The following is a 19,936-nucleotide window of genomic DNA, read 5'->3' as shown; positions in this document are numbered from 1 at the left end:
TTTGTTGCCTCAGAACTACAGGATCTGTTACAAGTCCCCTTTCTGAAAGGGTGTTCAACTCAGGGAGGAACAAATATTGTTCAAAATTTTTATTATTGTTTAAATTATTCAAAGGTTTGTGTAAAGAAGACAAGAGATGTTTATTGTTTTTATATTTTTGTTCAGCTGTTGCAAAGTTAAAGTAATAAGTGCAATAAATTTTATATTGGAAAAAAAAATCGTGAGAGAATCGTGATCTCAATTCTAAGCAAAAAAATCGTGATTCTCATTTTGTCCAGAATCGTGCAGCCCTACATGAAAGCGTTAAAATGATTGTTTGCTTTCAGTGTGAGAAAAGGATTTTAGCTAATATAGGAAAAAAAAATGGATAGTTGTCATCAATACAAATGGCAGTGCTTATTAGTGTTATTATTATTAATCTTTTTATTGAATCTTTTTTTCATCTAAGTCAAAATCGCCATTTTGAACATCTTAAGACTACAAACAAATCTAATCAAATACAAGAAAAAAAGAGCCCATTTGGATGCGTGTTTGCCTGAAACTGTTCTGGATGAGATGGTTGGAGGGAAAGCGGAGCTGGAAATAATGACAGGAAACAGATCTGATGCGGAATCTGAAGTCAGGGAACTGTTTCCGGGACTGGGCGACTAAAACCGGCTTTGGCCAGAACGTTGTTACCTCCACCACGAAAAAGCTATGACCATAAACCCCAGGTGATAAGCGGGAACAGACCCTCAGGCTTTCTGGTCACTGCCTGTGGGAGGTTTTTCAATTTTAAGGCCGTTGATACATGGAAGCGACTGCTTTTGATCGACATACATTCAGGTCAACTGGTTTCGTGGTGTGTCCACCGGAGTTATCTGCATGACTGAAAAGGTGAAAAAGAAAGAAGGTGAGAAAAACGTGCAGATAAACGTTCTCCTGCTGAACCAAAGAGCACCTGAAAGAGAAAGCACCAACGTTGTGTATTTTTCAAGACCGTGGAGCAAAAGTGACGTCAACAGAGCACGTTTGTCTGCAAATATCATCCTGCTGTATGTTTTCTTACCTGAGCATTCAGGGCATAACTGCATTTGATGCTAATATAGACCCCAAACTTTATGTGGCCACTGAACACATTCATGCTGGTGGTAAGGACCAGGCATGAACGACAGACTGAGGTGATGGGGGTTTGATATCTGCCCTTTGAAGGAACGAACAGTGTCACAGGACATTCTCGTATTGCATTCTGTAAGCATTAGCACCGGGTTTAGGATGGTATTTGAGACTGTTACTCTGAATTTAGTTGTAGTTAGAGGACCTTTTGGGATCATTTTGTTCTGATTGTGAAAGGAGGAAGTGGTTGGGGAGATACGAGGCCTGAGACGAAGCTGCAGCTTGGAGCAGCAGCGGTGGCTGTCACAACTCTCTCCTTCAATATAAAGACACAGCTAATAAAAGATCTCATGTGCTTTGTCCGTAAATGGTGTTCAAACCGAGACACAACCAACAAATACAAAGAAAAAAAGAAAAGATCAATCCCAATTAAACGACCGTCAGGGTGGACAGTAACTGATGAAAGGTGTGCATGTGCTTGATGGGTCCATGCTGCTGTCGGCCCGTCCATCACGTGTCCCAGTCCAGCTCTCTGCACGCGATACGCACCAGTCTGAGCTCCAGCTCGAAGGCGTCCGGCCGCTCCTGAGGATTGGCCGACAGCATCTCCCTGATCAGCTGCTTCATGTGGCTGTTCATGCTCTTTTTCCTGGCGGGAATGGGCAGCTCCATCTTTGGATTCTCTAAAAGGGCCTCCCCTAGCGGGACGATCTCGGAGCCCTGCTGCACGTAGCTCCCCAGCAGCTCCTTCTGAGTCTCCACGTCCACGAAGGTGATGCGCTCCACCATGGCCCAGATGATCACCCCCAACGCAAAGATGTCTGCTTTGGCCGTGTAGTGGCCCTCCCACACCTCCGGGGCCATGTAGAAGTCCGTCCCGCAGGCCGTGGACAGGAAGCACTTGTTGACGCTGGCCGGCTCCTCGGGGTTGAGCCCGGAGGTGGAGCAGACCTTGCTCAGGCCGAAGTCTGCCACTTTGAGGGTGGGCTCGGACGAGCCGGTGGGCGTGCAGGCCTGCGAGATGAGGATGTTGTCTGGTTTGAGGTCGCGGTGGATGATCTGGTTGCGGTGCAGGAAGGCGAGCGCGCTGCCCAGCTGCAGCATGAAGCTGGTGTTGGTCTTTCGGCTGGGCTTGCGGGACAGTAGGTAAGCATTCATGTCGCCTCCGTCGCAGAAGTCCATGACAAACCACAAGTAGTAGGCGCAGCAAGAGTCAAAGCTGATCTCTCCCTTCAGCGACGTCTCCACCAGCTGTGGTCAAAACACAAAGCAACATTCTGTTAGAAACCCATGTGCTTATAATAATAATAAAAATTATTTAGAGGCGCTTTTCAGGTCACCCATGGTCACCTTACAAGTGATACAAACACACATTATATAAAATACAGTTAATACAAAAGCAAGTGTAGAGCACAGTGACTGGTTAAAGTGAGTGAGCGAGTTTGAACAGGTGGGTTTTGAGTTGGGTTTTGAATGTTATCTAGAGCCGCATGCGGCTCTTTAGCGCCGCCCTAGTGGCTCCTGGAGCTTTTTCAATAATTTTTCACCTTTTTCTTTTCTCTTTCTTTCTCTTTCTTTTCTCTTTTTTTCTTTCTTTTCTTGTTTTTTTTGCTTTTTTCTTCTTTTTTTCCTTTTATTCCCTTTTTTCTTCTCTTTCTCTGTCTTTATTTTATCTTTTTTTCTCTTTTTTTCCTTTCTTGTTTTTTTTTTTCCTTTCCTTTTTAATCTCGACATTTCGACTTTTTTCTCAACATTTCGACTTTTTTCTCGACATTTCCACTTTTTTCTCAACATTTGAACTTTTTTCTCGAGATTGTACTTCAACATTAATCTCAACATTTTGACTTTTTTCTCTAAATTTTGACTTTTTTCTCCACATTTTGACACTTTTTCGACATTTCTCCTTTCACCATTTGTCTTCATTCTAAGGCTGATACAAGACCTTTCATTTTTTACGGCTCCAGACATATTCGTTTTTTGTGTTTTTGGTCCAATATGGCTCTTTGAACATTTTGGGTTGCCGACCCCTGTTGTAGATGATGGTAGTGGACTGGTAGTGGACTGGGAGCCAGTGGAGTTGAATAAGAAGGGGGGTGATGTGGTCAGCTGACTTGGTGCGGGTAATGATCCGGGCGGCCGAGTTCTGAACGAGTTGCAATCTGTCGATGAGTTTGGTTGGGAGGCCAGTGAGGAGGGCGTTGCAGTAATCAATACGGGATGTAACGAAATAAATAATAAAGAGTAAATGTGCTCCACTGAAGAAAAATCGATCATTTAATAAACACACACAGGTTTGGGCAGCACAAAGGTTTTGTCGCCTACAGAGAGTAGTGATGAAAAGAATAAGAAGGATTTAGAAAGTTTGTTCACAGGAACCTTTAGACCCGTGTTTTTTCTTATCCCTCTATAATATGTCGCGTCTTTCGAATATTACCGTTTCGGGTTGGTTTGTTATCCGTTAACCAGTATGTGGGACATGTGTCCCTCTGGAAGTCTGGCGGCGATAACTCTTAACTCGCAGAATAAACAGGCGGTTAAGACGTCTGGACGTTATGAGGGAAAAAGACTAACAGTAAGACTTGTTTCTGTGATGGGTGTTGATCCTTACATCCAGACCTAAACGCAGAACACGCGCTGTTCCTAGGGCCTCATCTTCCAAGGGGGGCCACATTTTGCGCGAGGGGACGCATTTGCGCATGTGCGCAATGGATGCGCATGTGCGCTACCGTGAAGCGGAGGAGAGAGAAGAGACCTGTAATCTGATTGCGCAATGACTGACAGCACTCGACATCTGACCAATCAGAGGGCTGCGCCTGCAGGCAGGCTCTTGCAGAGCTGCAGGAGGTGAGGAGATGTCGACATGTCGTCCAAAAGACTTCACGAGTCAGGAGGGAGCAAGAGAAGAAAAATGCTTCACTTGAAGGTGGGGATGTTGTTGAAATAAAACTTTGTGGCACAAACAGCTGAGCTGCCACTCAGAGAGGAATCTCTGTCTCCAGTCTCTGTCTAGACTGGAGACATTTTGTTTTCCAGCAGCCCTGATTAACATTTATTGAATGCTTTGTTACTGCCCTCCGCATTCACCTCTGTTGAAAAGGAGTATAAACTTTAGCTGAACTTTAGCTGAACTTTAGCTGATATACAATATATTGGCTAAAGTTTTTATTAATTTATGTTGTTAAGAGGTTTTCAACTATTTTTAAGGAGATAATGTCGCCATCTGTTGGTGAATTTAATTCACAACAGTCAGCTTTTGAGGAGACATTACAGAAAAATATTGATTGAAATGAGTGTGCAGCTGATGCATTTGTTGACAGAGGGAACTAAACTTGAATGTAAAGTTTGACATATCCGTCTGTTTGATCCTGAATTATGTTTTCTTAGGACTGAAGTCTGTACATAATAATACAACAACAATAATGATAATAATAATAGATAGCAAATCTCCATTCTCCAAATCTCTGAATTGCCCTCTGCATAGCAATAACTCTCCCTGTTACAGTTGCCTCTGCCGAGCAAAGCTTTTCAAAACTCAAGCTCATTAATGGCACAAGAGCGCTTAAGTGGCTTGTTTATCATAAGCATCTCAGAAATGGCACAGCAGTTGTCATACGATGACCTCATTGATGACTTTACATCCAGAAAATGCAGATGTGCGCATCTGTAAAAGGCACACGTGCATGTTCAGTTCTGTTTTCAGACCTGCTAGACCTGCTTTCAGGTTGTTGTGGGGGATTGAGGTGGTGGAAGTTACTTTCTTTTGATGAGTAATTGATGGTTATTTGTGACTCAGATTTGTTTATTTCAATCTGAAGTTTTTTATTTAATATTAAATTATTTATTTCAGGTTGACTTTTTTATTTTATTTGACTCTTATTTATTTGACATACAGCCAAACTACAGTATCTATACTTACAGTACAAATTTTACTATTAATTAGTGATGGATTGATTGTTCGGTAACTGAAATTGTTCGGGCCGAAAATGGCAAAAAAATACTTTTGGTGTTCGGTGGAATAAGTGGGAAAAAAGCCGAAGAATTAATAACGGCGTTGTAATATAAGGAAATCCCGTAAAAGTTCTGCACCACAAACATAAATCGCCAACCAAAAAGTAACCACATAAGAATTTTACCTAACATTCACCAGGAGGTGGAACCAAATCAACATAATGCTGGGAAATTAAAAAATGTTCAATATTTTCTACCTTGTAATTTTGTAAAAGATTTTTTTCTTTGAAAAGATAAGATAAGATATTCCTTTATTAGTCCCACAGCAGGGAAATTCGCAGTGTACAGCAGCAAAGGGGATAGTGCAAGACAAGAGGCATCAATAGAAATAATAATACAATAATAATATCAGAGTATGACACACTATAAACAGCACTGGTATATACAATAATAATAATAATAATAATAATAATAATAATAAAAAATACTGGTATATAAAATAAGATAAGAGCATGCCTAAATCAAATGTATTTGATTTGTGCAATGGTGAAAAAATTGGCAAAATAAATGAAAAACTGCGAAGAACCATGTTCGGTATTGTTCGGTATTCGGCCAAGTGTTTATTATTATTTTCGGTTTCACTTTCGGCCACAAATTTTCATTTCGGTGCATCACTACTATTAATAAAGGTAGTCAAGTTAAATGGCATGTTGTTATATAGTCATTTTGTGCCTATGATACATTTGGGATGGGGAGAGGTGCGGGCTGGGGGGGGCTCCAAATAAAATTTGGTCAGGGGCGGCCCTGCTTACAGCATCACAGCCAGTAGAGTGTCTGCTTTAAACTAGAACACAGGTTTTGTTGAAGTGGACAGTGTGTTTTTAGTCCTCTCCCACCGGGTCGGTGTCCTGCATGTGTATATGCTATCATGCCTTTTATAACTAACACTGTTCCCGGTGATCTCTGCCTCATGTGCCCCTGACCCGTGGGTGCTCATTATGAACGGATTCATAGTATGAATGAAGGTTAGCCCTTTTCTAATCTCCTGATTGTTCGTAGCAGTTTCTGGTGGACCCAGCTGTAAACAATCCGACTCCCCAAAGGAAACGTTTGACAGCAACCCCACGGCCGTTGGGTCAGAATTCCACCATTATAACTATCTCCTATGTGGAACAGTACCCAGCTGTAGAGAGGAAGAATAAAGAGATTTTGGGAGGGAGTCCAATTGCTGAGAACTGAGTGCACAGCGACAATGGACCAGTAGCTGCTCAAAGGCTGTTATCAGGCCTGCTGGTCCACCGTCATGCAGCAGGAAGCCTGAGCACCACGGCAGGCTGCCAACTGGTGGACACACACACACACACACCCCCCCACACACACACACTCACACACCCCCACACACACACACTCTCACACACACACACACACACACACACACACACACACACCTGACAACATTTGTGTCAGTGCCGGGCCACAAACAACCCAGATCACAGCAGGAACCCCCATTTCTACTGGAAGCACATAAAACAGCACTGACAGAGCTGCGCTAATGCTAAGTTCCTCCAACAGAAACATTATGAGATCATGAAAAATAAATAAATAAATAAATAAAAAGCTTCTTGCCGTTAACTGATGACTCACTTTGAAATACTGAAGTGGAAAGAAGATCTGTTTCCTTTACACTTGACCTCCATGTGCTGAAGCTCAATTAAGAAAAGGAAAAACTCAAAACTAGATCAGCTGTTGTGGGCAGCAGATCTAGAGAATATAGAACTCTTTCTTTGTCATGATTTACTCGGTAAACTAGGGCTTTTCGATTTTACCCAAAAATAAAATCTCGATTTTTTTCTCTCAAAATCCGATTTTCGATTACGATTATTTTGTGAATTGACAAAAGGCAAAGAAATGATTTCAAATATGCTTTGCCCCATTGGGCTTTAAGTGCAAACTTTGCTCTTATTAAACCAAAAATGAATTAATAAAGTGCAAAACTCTGTAAAATAAGTTGAAAAAAAGTTTTAAAAAATATAAAGTTTTATTTCTGAAAAAAAAAATCAGCACTTGCAAACATACAGTAAGTTATATTTCCAATTAAATAAAACAAGACATTTTCTAATTAAACTAAACTGGGTCTTTGCATGCTAAATAATAATGCAACCCATGAAGGAGGTAGAGGTGTGTAATGTCAGTCATTACACTTGCTATTCACATTTGCAAGTTTTTTGCAAGGAACACGAGCCGGTCTACCGCATCTGGCTTGAGGGATGCCCGGTGGCATGTTACAACGCCCCCTCCTACACTAAAGAGCCTCTCCGATGGGGCACTTGTCGCAGGTATTGAGAGGTATTTCCATCAATCATTAATATGGTATCAATCATAAATATGTGTGCAGACAAGGTATAAAAAAAAAATTAAAAAAAAAAAAAAAAAAAAAAAAAATGTACGATTTTCACGTTTTAACATCGTTCTAATTACATAATCGCGATTTCGATTTAAAATCGATTAATCGAACAGCCCTACGGTAAACTAAACTAAACTTACCCTGACTCATGACAGAAATTCAGATACGATTCATTAACTGATCACACAGCAACATGTAGCCAACATACAGTACAGGTACTTTGTGAACACCGCTACTTCCTCTGAAGTCCAGAGTGATAACTTGGAGAGGAGGTTTGTCGCCCATCTCTGCTGCCAACAAGCAAGACGTGTGGAGTGCAGATGATCAGACAACGCTGGGCTCTGACACGGCTTTACCAACAATTATATTTATCATCAATCCATCTGTTGATTGTTTTTCTTGGAGAGCAGTACCTGGACTATATTGTGGTCTCCACCACTGCTGTGGTATCCGTACGGCTACACTCACACTGAGCATTCGGGCAACACCTTCACTGGATGCTTCTATGTTCAGAAATGTCATCTCTGAGAGCTCAGTAAGGGAAGTGCTGCAGGAGTCTGTTTCCGTTCAACGCCGTTTTTCGAATAAACGTAATACAGTAATCCCTGGTTTTTGGCCAGGGGAAAAAAAACCTGTGATAAGTTGAAATCTGCGAAGTAGCACCTTTTTCTTTTACAATTATTATACAAGGCTTCAAATTGCGGAGATCAGCCCCGCCCCACCGCAACCCGATTAATTGGATTTGAACGGGAGAAAATGAAAAATGATTATGAAAAGAAAATACAATAAGTACGGTAGGACACATTGTGACTGGCGTGTGTTTCACTGCTCTTCTGACTGCCGCTGCATCCCGGAGGAGGGAAAAGAGACCTCTAATCTGATCATCACAATGATTGACAGCACTCGACCTCTGACCAATCAGAGGGGGGCGCGTGCAGGCAGGCGCGTGCAGAGATTTCAACATGTCATTCAAAATACATCACGAATCAGGAGCGCGCAAGAAAAGAAAAACGGCTAAACACGAGGAAAATAGCGTTTCATTTGAAGGTGGGGATGTTATTGAAATAAAACGTTGTAGCACAGACACCTACGGTGCCACTCAGATAGGAATCTCTGTCTAGACTGGTGAATTGTGTTTTTCTAGCGGTTCTAATGAACATTTATTGGACGTCTAGTTAAAGCCCTCTGCATTCACCTCTGTTGAAAAAGAGTGGTCACATGACCAGTTGGTTGTATATAAGCTATAATTTCCAGCCAATATATAACATATTGGTTATAGTTTTATATCAATTTATGTTGTTAAGAAGTTTAACTATTTTTAAGGAGATGAACCTGCATCTGTAAAAGGCAGACATGCGTGTTTAGTTCTGATTTCAGAACCGCTAGACCTGCTTTGAGGTTTTTTGTGGTGGTTTTGTGGTTTTGAGGTGGTGGAAGTAACTTTCTTTTGATGAGTAATTGATCGCTATTTGTGACTTGAATTTGTTTATTGCAGTTCTAAGTTTTTTATTTAATATTTATTTATTTCAGGCTGATTTTTTACTCATACAGTCAAACTATCTACTGTATACATACCGTACATTTGTTATTATTGATAAAGGTTGTCAAGTTAAATGGCGTGGTATACGGTCATTTTGTACCAATGATACATTCGGTATGGGCAGAGGTGTGAGGGCGTGGGGCCAGGGGGGCATCCCAATAACATATCGCTTAGGGCCCCAATTCGGTCAGGGGTCCTGAGATTATAGATAGGAGAAGCTTTTAAAGTTCCTCCTGCTCCTCATGGCGCACCAACTGCTCTTTTTTCAGTGGAGCCCTGGCTTTCACTGCTAGCTGAATTGAATTAAATCAAATCCAACAAATCATAATTTCATTTTAAAACCTAAAAGATTGTTTAAAACAGACTAGCGTGTGCACCGTCATCCTAACATATCTGCAGCCTGGAAATGGGACGTTTTATTTGTGTTCCTCTGGTGCTGTTCCAGCATGGTTTTGTGGGCGGACCAACTTAGTGAGTCACACCTGCTCTGCTCCGAGTTGTACTGTATGTCTAGAGCAGGGGTCGGCAACCCGCGGCTCTAGAGCCGCATGCGGCTCTTTAGCGCCACCCTAGTGGCTCCTGGAGCTTTTTCAAAAATGTTTGACATTTTTTTCTCTTTTTTTCTTTTTTTCCTTTTCTTCATTTTTTCTTTTTTCTTCTTTTTTTCCTTCTTTCCTTTTTCTCGACATTTTGACTTTTTTCATGAAATTCTGACTATTTCCTTGACTTTTTTCTCGACATTTCGACTTTTTTCTCAACATTTCGACTTTTTTCTCGAGATTGTACTTCAACATTAATCTCGACATTTCAAATGTTTTTCTCGAAATTTCGTTTTTCTTCTCGAAATTTTGAATTTTTTCACGACATTTCGACTTTTTTCTCAACATTTCGACTTTTTTCTCGCCATTTTTACTTTTTTCTTGACATTTTGCGTTTCGCCATTTTCCCTCATTCTAAGGCTTATACATACAAACTTTTAATTTTTTCCGGCTCCAGACATATTTGTTTTTTGTGTTTTTGGTCCAATACGGCTCTTTCAACATTTTGGGTTGCCGACCCCTGGTCTAGAGGCTAAACACATACGATTATGTAACTACTGGTTATTGGTTCCATGACACCTTTGCAGCAGGCAAGCCAGCTTCGTATAGGCGGAATAGATTTAAAGAGTTTATTTTTTTTTACACCACCAGCAACCTACAAGCAGTCCTTTATTTATTAATGGATATTGTTTTTTCATCTTTATTTATTCAGTCCTTTGACCTTTTATTGTATCCTTTTGAATTTCAAAGTAAAAAGATCTCTCTCTTTATGTCAGGGTTAGCACACTAATCTCAGAAAATCTTTACATGGCAAATTAGTTCAATAATGCTGTAATTCCCAAAGGGAACTTGTACCGTTTCAGTATCATCAGCTCACTCTAGAGCAGTGATCATCAACTGGCGGCCCGCGGGCCCGACGAACCATCCAATCCGGCCCGCAACTGGATTCTTCTCTGACGGGCCTCTGACAGCTCAGGATATCAATCCTTGAAATGTGTATGTTTAGTGTTGTGGTGACAGAGCAGATTATATTCTTTTGCAGCAACAGTTTCGTTGCAAATGAGGCAAACAGGTGACGCATTTCTGAAGGTTGGCATGAAAAATCTGTACTTTTCAGTCCAGTCATCGTTAAAGGATCTGTTTTCCACATCAACTTTTTGTTTCATGGCCTTTGAGAGCCCATTTTACCTGTGTTAAGAGGCCTTTTCCTGTCACTTCCGTGGTGTTTTTCAAGTGCTCTATAAATAAAGTTGGCTTAATGGAGTTGAGGCAAAATCTCTCTATCACTCCTGGTGGATGACTGTGGTCTAGGTGATAGGAGACTGAAGCCTGATTTATGGTTCTGCGTTAAACTTAAAAAACGAGCCGTCGACGCGTCGCATTAAACTCTCCGACTTGAGTCGACCAGCTAAATCCTGCGTCGGGGACAGCCCTAGATGAGTCGCTCCTCGACTTTGTCCATGTTGATAATGTTCTGTCTGTATACAACAACAAGATGTTTAAAAATGGCGGGGATGGCGCAGTCTGGAACCGGAAATGCGTTGCTACCAAGCAAACCAATCACAGCCCTCTCGGTCTGCGTCGCCTCGACGCGTAGTTACATTTTTTGGGAGGTGCACGTCAGGCTACGACGTAGGCTACGGAGAGACTCCCGCGTAGCCGCGTACCCTACGGCGTAGTCTCTGCGTTGATTTAACACAGGACCATAATTCAGCCTTGACTCATAAAGGCTAAAAATGCCTTCAGTTAAAAAAATATAAACAATAAACATCAAATAATAATGTTATGCCAAAATTAAAATTTTATTTGAGGGTCTGGCCCCCCAGGGTGACTGTCCGGTAAAATTCTGGCCCTCTGACAAATATAGTTGGTAACCCCTGCTCTAGAGTCTTTGCAGAATAAAACGCTGTATGACAGCATTAAAATGCACCAGCACCAGAATGGTGTACGTTCCCCAAACCTCTGCCCAGGTGAGTGCTGCATCCTCACCTCCAGGTACAGCGGGGAGCTGGAGCCGTGGTTCATCCTCTGGGCCAGCTGGTCCCGCTGCAGAATACACTCCTCCAGGTGGATGACGTTGGGATGCTGGCTTTGGATGCTGCTCAGAGCCCAGAACTCCCGCAGGGCCAGCTCCACATTCTCCGGAGAGTGGCAGCGGATCTTCTTCACCGCCACCCGGGCTCCTGTGCGCTTCACCACTGCTTCATAAACGACGCCGTAACTGCCACGCCCCACCTCCTGGATTAGCTCGTACTTCGGCTGGCTGCTTACCATCCTAGTCCTCACTGCGGAGAAATCACAAAGGGTTTATGTGACAGGTTGAAGAGGGAGACTTCACAACAGCAACCAAACAATGACCAGTATCTAGGGGTTTTTCCCCAGTAATCGTACATATGCCCCTTTAGTTTCCTTATTTGATTTTTATTTTTTTTGTACATGTAAAAGACAACAATTAAAAGAGAAGATAAGAAAACAAAAAAAAAGAATTTCATACTTTAAAGGGATTGTGACATGAAAAACACATTTTTCTTGATTTTTTTGTGTTTTGTTGGGTGTCTTGACATCAATTACACCCAAAAAACAACGAACTTTTAACATTCAGTGTATTGTGTGCTTTCTGGGATTTTCCGCATAACTGTGCAAAAACGGCGCATGTGGTTTGGTGGCGGATCGTCACGTAACGATCCGCTAAATCACCGCCCCCTCCACCCAGCTCCCTGCCTCCTCTCCTCTCCAGCGCACCATAAAGGCTGATTTATGGTTCCGCGTTACACCGATGCAGAGCCTACGGCGTAGGGTTACGCGGCGACGCGCACCATACGCTGAACCCTACGGCGTAGGCTCTGCGTCGATTTAACGCGGAACCATAAATGAGGCTTAACACGCCTCTTTTGTTCTAATCACCGGAGGAAAACTGCTAAGAAGACCCGCGGCCACTGACTGGACTTAAGATAAGGGGACAGTGCTGCTTGCATGCCTTTATTTTTATGATTGTTTGCTGTGGTTCGCCCTCCTGCTTTTCCGTGCATGCTTCGCCTGTCGCTCCGACGCCGCTGTGAGCGTATGGCTGGAGGAGGAGGAGGTTTGGAGGAGGAGCGGAGCAATGATTGACAGGAAAGGGGGGAAAGGAAGCATTTTTCACGGCGCAAAAAAACACTGTAATAAAAAGCCAGGAAAAGAGTACTAGAGTGAAGTTTTTCTTGTTACACTCTTTTAGACACATTTGAGGGATGTTGCCCAAGACTTTTAATAGTGTTAAAAGCATGTTAAAAATGATGTCACAATACCTTTAACACTTAATATCATAATTACATGTGCAAAAAGGAAGTGTAAACTTTTTTAATCCTACACCCATTCACTAATCATTTATTAACAAGTATTTATAATAACTAACTATAATTATACTCACACACTTACCTATGCACACATACACATAGTTGAATATTTCTATATATTTGTACACACATGCCCATATAAATATACTTATTTACACCATATTATCTTTATATTAACTCCATCTGCTCTATATCTTATACACACATTCACACATATACATACACATATAATTAGCTGCCCATTTCTGTACATAAATATAAACAAATCTACCCGTTCACCCAATAGTGTTACATCAGGCCCCTAAAGGCGGCTAAACCCCTTCCTCTTTGTACCTTGTGAAAATCATGTTTTTATATTTGTTTTTAAACTGGTTAATGTTTGGACATTGTTTTAATTCTGAATCCATTCTGTTCCATAGTTTAACTCCACTGACTGATATATAAAATCTTTTCATTGTTGTTCGTGTTCTGCCAGTCCTAAAATTTAGAGTGCCCCTTAAATTATACCTCCCCTCTCTGTCATAAAACATTTCCTGTAAGTGAGATGGTAATAAGTTGTTCCTAGCTGACTTAGGTCCTAGGGCTGGGATCTGCTGATCAGCTCGTACGTTGGCTTTATTCAGTTTTACTCGATTTTGCTCCAAAAAACAAATATCACATCCAACCGATGAAGTGGTCCGTCAGTCTGAATAAGAAGCATCAGAGCAGAGAAACATCAAAAGCATGCAAAGCAGCTGGCTCCCTGGGCCAGGGTTTGGAAATACTGCTGTAGTGCAATCTGTCAACATAGTTGCTAAGTGTCTGTGTTTATGTGCAGACGTGCCAAGGTCCCGCTGAAAAGAGTAGCACTGAAATGTCTCACTACTGACATCACCATGCAGTCATTAAGGAAAGAACCGCACATGATGTGGCATCCAACAAAGCTCATAGTCAAGCCAAAAACAAGGCTTGCTTTTCCAGTGGTGGCATTTTGTTACCGTGCCCAAAAATGAAATGTCAATGTGATCCTGCTGCAGCTGTTTAAAAACAGACCGATGAGGTCGTTTCACGTCTTAAGATACGCAACATGGTCAGAGTGTTTTTGTTCTTTATTTAAAGCTTAAGTCCACATTTTGAACATCACAGCCTTTCATGTTTCATTTCAGATAAATCTCTTCATGCACTGTATTAACCAGTTTTCTATGTGTCCAAATGTCCTCGTAACATGATATGCAGCAGTTTTCACACGCAGGTTTACAACATCGAGCCTGTAACTGATGTCGGCCTTCTCACAGTCTTCTTTTTAGAGATGCACCGATCGATCGGCAACCTATTGTGATCAACAAACAAGGTCGATCGCTACCGTGCCCCTACCGGTTTTGATCAGAATTTTTAAGAAAGTTCAAAGCAGGCTGATCCGTTGACGTTTACAACAACAAACCGCCGCCCGCGTGTAGGTTCCCACACGTCAGACCCAGGTCTCCCAAGGGGGCGTGGCAGTCTCTACAAAGCATCAACACTGAAAATGCCGGTATAGGAGTTTTACAATGTCCGAAAGGGGGGACAAATTTGCAGTTTGCAAGGTGTGTGCAAAGGAGATACCCCAAGGAGGAATGTTACAAAAGAATTTCAACACAACGAACCTGATAGGACATTTGAAAGTTTCTCACATCAAGGAGTAGAGTTGTGTGAAAAAGTGTTTGCCCCCTTCCTGATTTTCTTCTTTTTTTGCATTTTTGTCACACTTAAATGTTTCAGATCATCAAACAAATTGAAATATTAGACACAAAATTCAGTTTTTAAATGAAGATTGTTATTATTAAGGGGAAATTAAAATCCAAACCTATATAGCCCTGTGAGAAAAAGTGATTGCCCCTCCCTGTGAAACATAACAACATGCAGACTGAAGGGAGAACGCTGCTGACCATATTGTCCTAGATATATTTGCTTCCTCTTCAGGGGATTAGACAGATTGGTAGTGTTACCACTCCACGTGCAAGCAGTTTCCGTGCAAACTACACTTGCTTGAGCTCGATCACTTGTGGAAAATCCAAACCAATTCTATTTAATTGAGGTGGAAACAAGGAGGCGGGTAGGGAAGCGTGTCACTGCTCGTAATTCGCTATGATTGGTTGGTCAATACGTTTGGTGAGTCGGTGCCTCATAGAACGGAACTTGCATAACACTGTCTGCAAGTTATAGAATGTGTCCTAGACGATCCCACAATATCTGCAGATTGAAAGATCGTATTTACATTGTCCTCATATCGCCCCTCCCTAATTAACCTAATTAACCAGCACCTAGAGGAGGTTGCGATCAGCAATAGCTCCGTTGATCTAGAATTATGTCAAATCTGATTAACCCATATTTTATTCACAACTGGACACAGAGAACATTTCAAATGCTAAAGATGAATTTGATGGAAGCAACACATCTTGCAACCAATTGGGTTCATTAGCCATTAAAGCTTTGTAATGCAAGGAAGAAGTCATGTGTGTCATGCGTGAAGATGGTGGTATAAATGCCACCATCTTCTCTGGGCCAAAGCTAGTGTAAATGGACTGAGGCAAAGTGGCAAAATGGTCCTGTTGTCAGACAAATAAACATTTGAGATTGTTTTTGAAAAACCTCAGCAAAAGGTTCTCCTGACTAAAGAGATAGGGACCACAAAAGTTGTTGACAGCAATTCCCAGCCTACCGTTCCAGAGCCTACGTATCTGATGGTATGGGGTCGCATTAGTGCCTATGGGATCAGCAGCTTGAACATCTGGAATGGAAGCATCAATGCTGCTTTTTGAGGAACAGACCGTGTACATTTCAGCAAGACAATGTTAAAGTACATACTGAATCTATACCATGAGCCTGGTTAGAAGTGTCCGGGTGCTGAACTGGCCCGCCTGCAATCTCCACTTTTCACCAGTTGAAAACACCATGAAATAAACAATCTATCAAAGGTGAGCTAGGACTGTTGAGGAGCTCCAGTCCTATAATCGGATGAAAATGTGACAACGCTGATTTCCCAAAACTCCAGCAATCGGTCTCCTTAGCTCTCATATGTATACAGACTGTTAAAAGAAGAGAAGATGCTACACAAAAGTGTAGCATCCTGTCACCACTCTGGTTTTTAACGTAATTTAAAGCTGTGAACTTTCTGAACTCATAAACTACCTCATACTGCGCAATATTCTTCATCCATTTATGTGCAATATTCTTCATCCATTCATTTGCAATATTCTTTCACTCATTCATTTTCAGTCCTATAGAGGCTATGCATTGATGTCACTTTCCCACTGGACCAGCCCCCTTACTCACACTGAGTGGCAAAAACAGCTGCAACTAGTGGAGAAGACGGGATAACAGCCGATTATGGGCTTAAATTAAAGGCAGTTGGACTTGACAGTGACCCGTACAGTTACCTGAAAAACCAGTGGTCCATGGACATTAATATTTGGCCACGAATCCAGTTTCCTGATATGTATATGTACTTAATTTCTACACCGGGGAAATACACAAAGCAAAGTTTGAAGGCTTACAAAAGTCTTGACGCTTGGTCCTACTTCAAGGCAGGATTTGTTGGTGAAATTAAAGTGATGAGGACACCGAACTTTATGATTTGACCATTTAACGTTAGCTACCCAAAAATCCAACATTACCTGATACAAAATGGGAACCGCAAACCGACGTTTCAGTGTCTGGAATCGAGTTGTTTCTGTGAATTACAGCGATCCATTTGTCTCTCTTAAGCTTATTTTTCGGCAGTCTGTAAAACGATAACTCTGATTTCTTGCTAAATCTATGAGTACAGTCGATCGCACAACAGCTCTTTCCCATTTTAGATGTTTTCCAGTTGCTCAAACGTTTACGCTGCCACTCAGTCTTTCTGCCACTCAGTCTTTCTGCCACTCAGTGGACGTAACCCGCTGTGAAGTCTCATCTGTGATGTCATGCACATTCCCTCTATATATATTTATGTTATGTTTCCTGTTTCTTATTTTGTTTCTTACATAGTCTTTACATGATGTGTGCACTTTTATGGAGCTGCTGCCTAATCTCATAATACCATTATAATGATAATAAAGGCTTTCTATTCTATTCTTTATTCATGCATTCATTAGGATCGTAGGTTGGATTATTGCAATGGCATCTTGACAGGCCTGAACAAGAAATCTATCGTCAGCTGCAGCTGATCCAGAACGCTGCCGCCAGAGTCCTTACAAACACCAGGAAACTGGACCACATTACACCGGTCATGAAATCACTACACTGGCTTCCAGTGAGTCAAAGGATAGAGTTTAAAATCTTACTGCTGGTCTACAAAGACCTGAATGGTCTTGGACCAGAATACATGCTGGATCTGTTAGTTCCTATGAAGCTCCCAGACCCCTGAGGTTCATCTGGATCTGGTTTGTTGTGGTTCCCAAGAACCAGAACCAAGCAAGGTGAGGCAGCGTTCAGTTATTCTGCTCCTCACCGGTGGAACAAACTTCCTGTAGACCTGAGGTCTGCTGCAACTGTAGATCCTTTAAATCAGGATAAAAACATTACTGTTTACTGAAGCTTACTCCTAAATTAAACTTACCTGCTGTACTCTACTGCCCTTATTTTTAACAGCTTGTGCTTTTTATTATTTTACTTATTTTCTTATCATCGTATTCTTAATTTTTTCAATCTTATTTGTTATTTACTGTTTAGTTATGTCTTGCCGCTTTTAATGTCAATGTAAAGCACTTTGAATTACCTTGTGTTGCATTATGCTATTTAAAGGAGCCGTCTGTAAGAAATGGCCAAAACTGGTACTGCAGTCACTTTCAAAATACTGTTGAGCGGCGTGTACCCTCCCCCTCCTCCCCCCGACCAGAGGTTGCCAGGTAGGCTGCAGAATGCAGCAGGAACGTAGGCTGCCATGGCAATTAAAAAAACAAATCCTTGTTTTATTTCGGACCTTGTCACGACGTAACTCAGATTCATAACGAGGTGTTTTAGTTTTTGGAAAGCTAGACATTTTTTCATCCAACATGTTCGTAGCGGCTGCTGCGATAATTAGAGCCGAGCTGGCAACCCGGATGCCGAAACAATACTGACTTGGTGATTGGGAGATAGGTGGAGGGTGGAGCTTCAGAAACAATACTGACTTGGTGATTGGGAGATAGGTGGAGGGTGGAGCTTCAGAAACAATACTGACTTGGTGATTGGGAGATAGGTGGAGGGTGGAGCTTCAGAAACAATACTGACTTGGTGATTGGGAGATAGGTGGAGGGTGAAGCTTCAGAAACAATACTGACTTGGTGATTGGGAGATAGGTGGAGGGTGGAGCTTCAGAAACAATACTGACTTGGTGATTGGGAGATAGGTGGAGGGTGGAGCTTCAGAAACAATACTGACTTGGTGATTGGGAGATAGGTGGAGGGTGGAGCTTCAGGCCAAAACAAAAAATGACAACATCAACATCAGTTGAGGGCTGCAACTTCTCTTTTTAAACTGGAATATCCTGGCTTGAGTGCTGTTGTCAGTGACATAAGTATTTGAAATGAACATGATTTTTAAATGTCTGTTGACATATCGGGGTCATTTTATGATTCGTTTTATTATTGCTCTTACATACAGCTCCTTTAAATAAATTTGCCTTGCCTTGCCTTTATATTATTTGCTTCTATAAACATTTTGTCAACATACTTATAACTAATGCTATTAAAAAAAACACACATTTTACACATAAGATAGGACATACTGAAAGATAAAGTTATAACCCCCAGATGTGAGTTTGGAGCTACAGATGAATGAGCTACTCCTGCTGGGAATAACACGACCCCACCTGACACCAGTGTTCACCTGTGTCTGATCCTAACACTTGTTGTCTCGGTCCTGTCAGATGTTTTTGGTGGTAAATCCGTCTGAAAGTGGTGTCAGAGAGGAGGATTGGCAGCAGCCCGAGCCCAGCGGGCTGATTGGACTTCCAGCTGCAGAACCAGTTCCGTGGCCTGAACACCATCAGCTAACTAACAGCAGCTAATCACGTTAACACTCCCTGACAAAGACTCCAGCTCCGACAGCTCAAACCCGACATTATACAGAGGTGCCTGGTGTAGTTCAACCCCACAACAAGTTCACCAACACGTAAACCTGTCCCGGCAGCAGAACACAGAAGACAGGAGGTAGATCAGAGCCGGGCATTGACAGGTTATTGTCTGGTATCTGTGTGTGTGCTATACTAATACAAGCTCAAAACAAACGCACACCTGCGAGCCGAGGCGGCTTAACACGCAGCAGAGGAGATAATCACGCACAGGAGACAAAAGTTGTCCCGCAGCGGGTTGTCATTTAGCCAGGCTCACCTTGGAGTCGCTTGTCGGGGAGTCATTTGTTGTCTTCCTCACTCTCGCTGGCAGCCATTACCGCTGCACACGTCCTGCTCACTCACACTGGCCGGGAGGACGCGCAGCTGCCGCGCTGCCGCGCAGGCGCAGCGGGCGGCCCGAGACAGACACTTCCGGCTGCTTTTCAAAGTAAATTTATTTTACTTTTATTTTACCAGGTTTAATCCCATTGGGCCAGTTGTTCAAAAAATTTAATCTGGATCAAAGTGATCTGGATTTGGAAATCCCATTTTATGCTATCCAGGATCAGGTAATCCGTCTTAGTTTCATGCCGGTGTCGTGCCAAAAAGTGATTGCCTGTCAGAATCTGATTTCTCCCCTGAAAATGGGTCTTTTTACCTGCCAAAAAATTGATTAAGGCCAAATACAGTTAATGAAAGGTTGTTTCTACCTAAATATGATTTGATCTCATTCTTGATCTTCATAATATAAACACTAGAGCTCACAGGATTGCTTTTAACTCTTTTAAAGGACCGTTACAACACAAAATAGGCATTTTCACCTGCCAAAAATTGATTGAAGGCCAAATACAGTTAATGAAAAGTTGTTTCTGCCTAAATATGACTTGATCTCATTCTTGAGCTTCATAATCTGAAAATCTGACGTTTTAGCACTCTTACTCAACGGGCTGCTGTGTGCGCGCCCGCGGCCAGAAATCACATTCTGGCAGGCAATCACTTTTTGGCACAACACCGGTTTTTCAAAGCAACATTGGATTGGAT

The 19,936-nt window shown here is 42.0% G+C and overlaps 1 protein-coding gene across 1 annotated transcript; it reads right to left on the bottom strand.

Moving 5' to 3' along the window:
• Positions 1-130: 130 nt before the first annotated feature.
• Positions 131-19,293, bottom strand: pdik1l (PDLIM1 interacting kinase 1 like). The gene is made up of 3 exons (XM_061742106.1): positions 19,173-19,293; positions 11,516-11,811; positions 131-2,346 (listed from the first exon to the last, which is right to left on the bottom strand). Exons 2-3 carry the CDS (start codon positions 11,798-11,800, stop codon positions 1,606-1,608), a joined length of 1,026 nt encoding a protein of 341 aa, XP_061598090.1. The 5' UTR covers positions 11,801-11,811; positions 19,173-19,293; the 3' UTR covers positions 131-1,605.
• Positions 19,294-19,936: the final 643 nt, after the last annotated feature.

Source organism: Cololabis saira, chromosome 15, assembly GCF_033807715.1.
Source record: "Cololabis saira isolate AMF1-May2022 chromosome 15, fColSai1.1, whole genome shotgun sequence".
NCBI lineage: Eukaryota > Metazoa > Chordata > Actinopteri > Beloniformes > Belonidae > Cololabis > Cololabis saira.
Note: the sequence above shows the minus strand (reverse complement) of the source record. Positions and strands in the feature narration are given on the sequence as shown.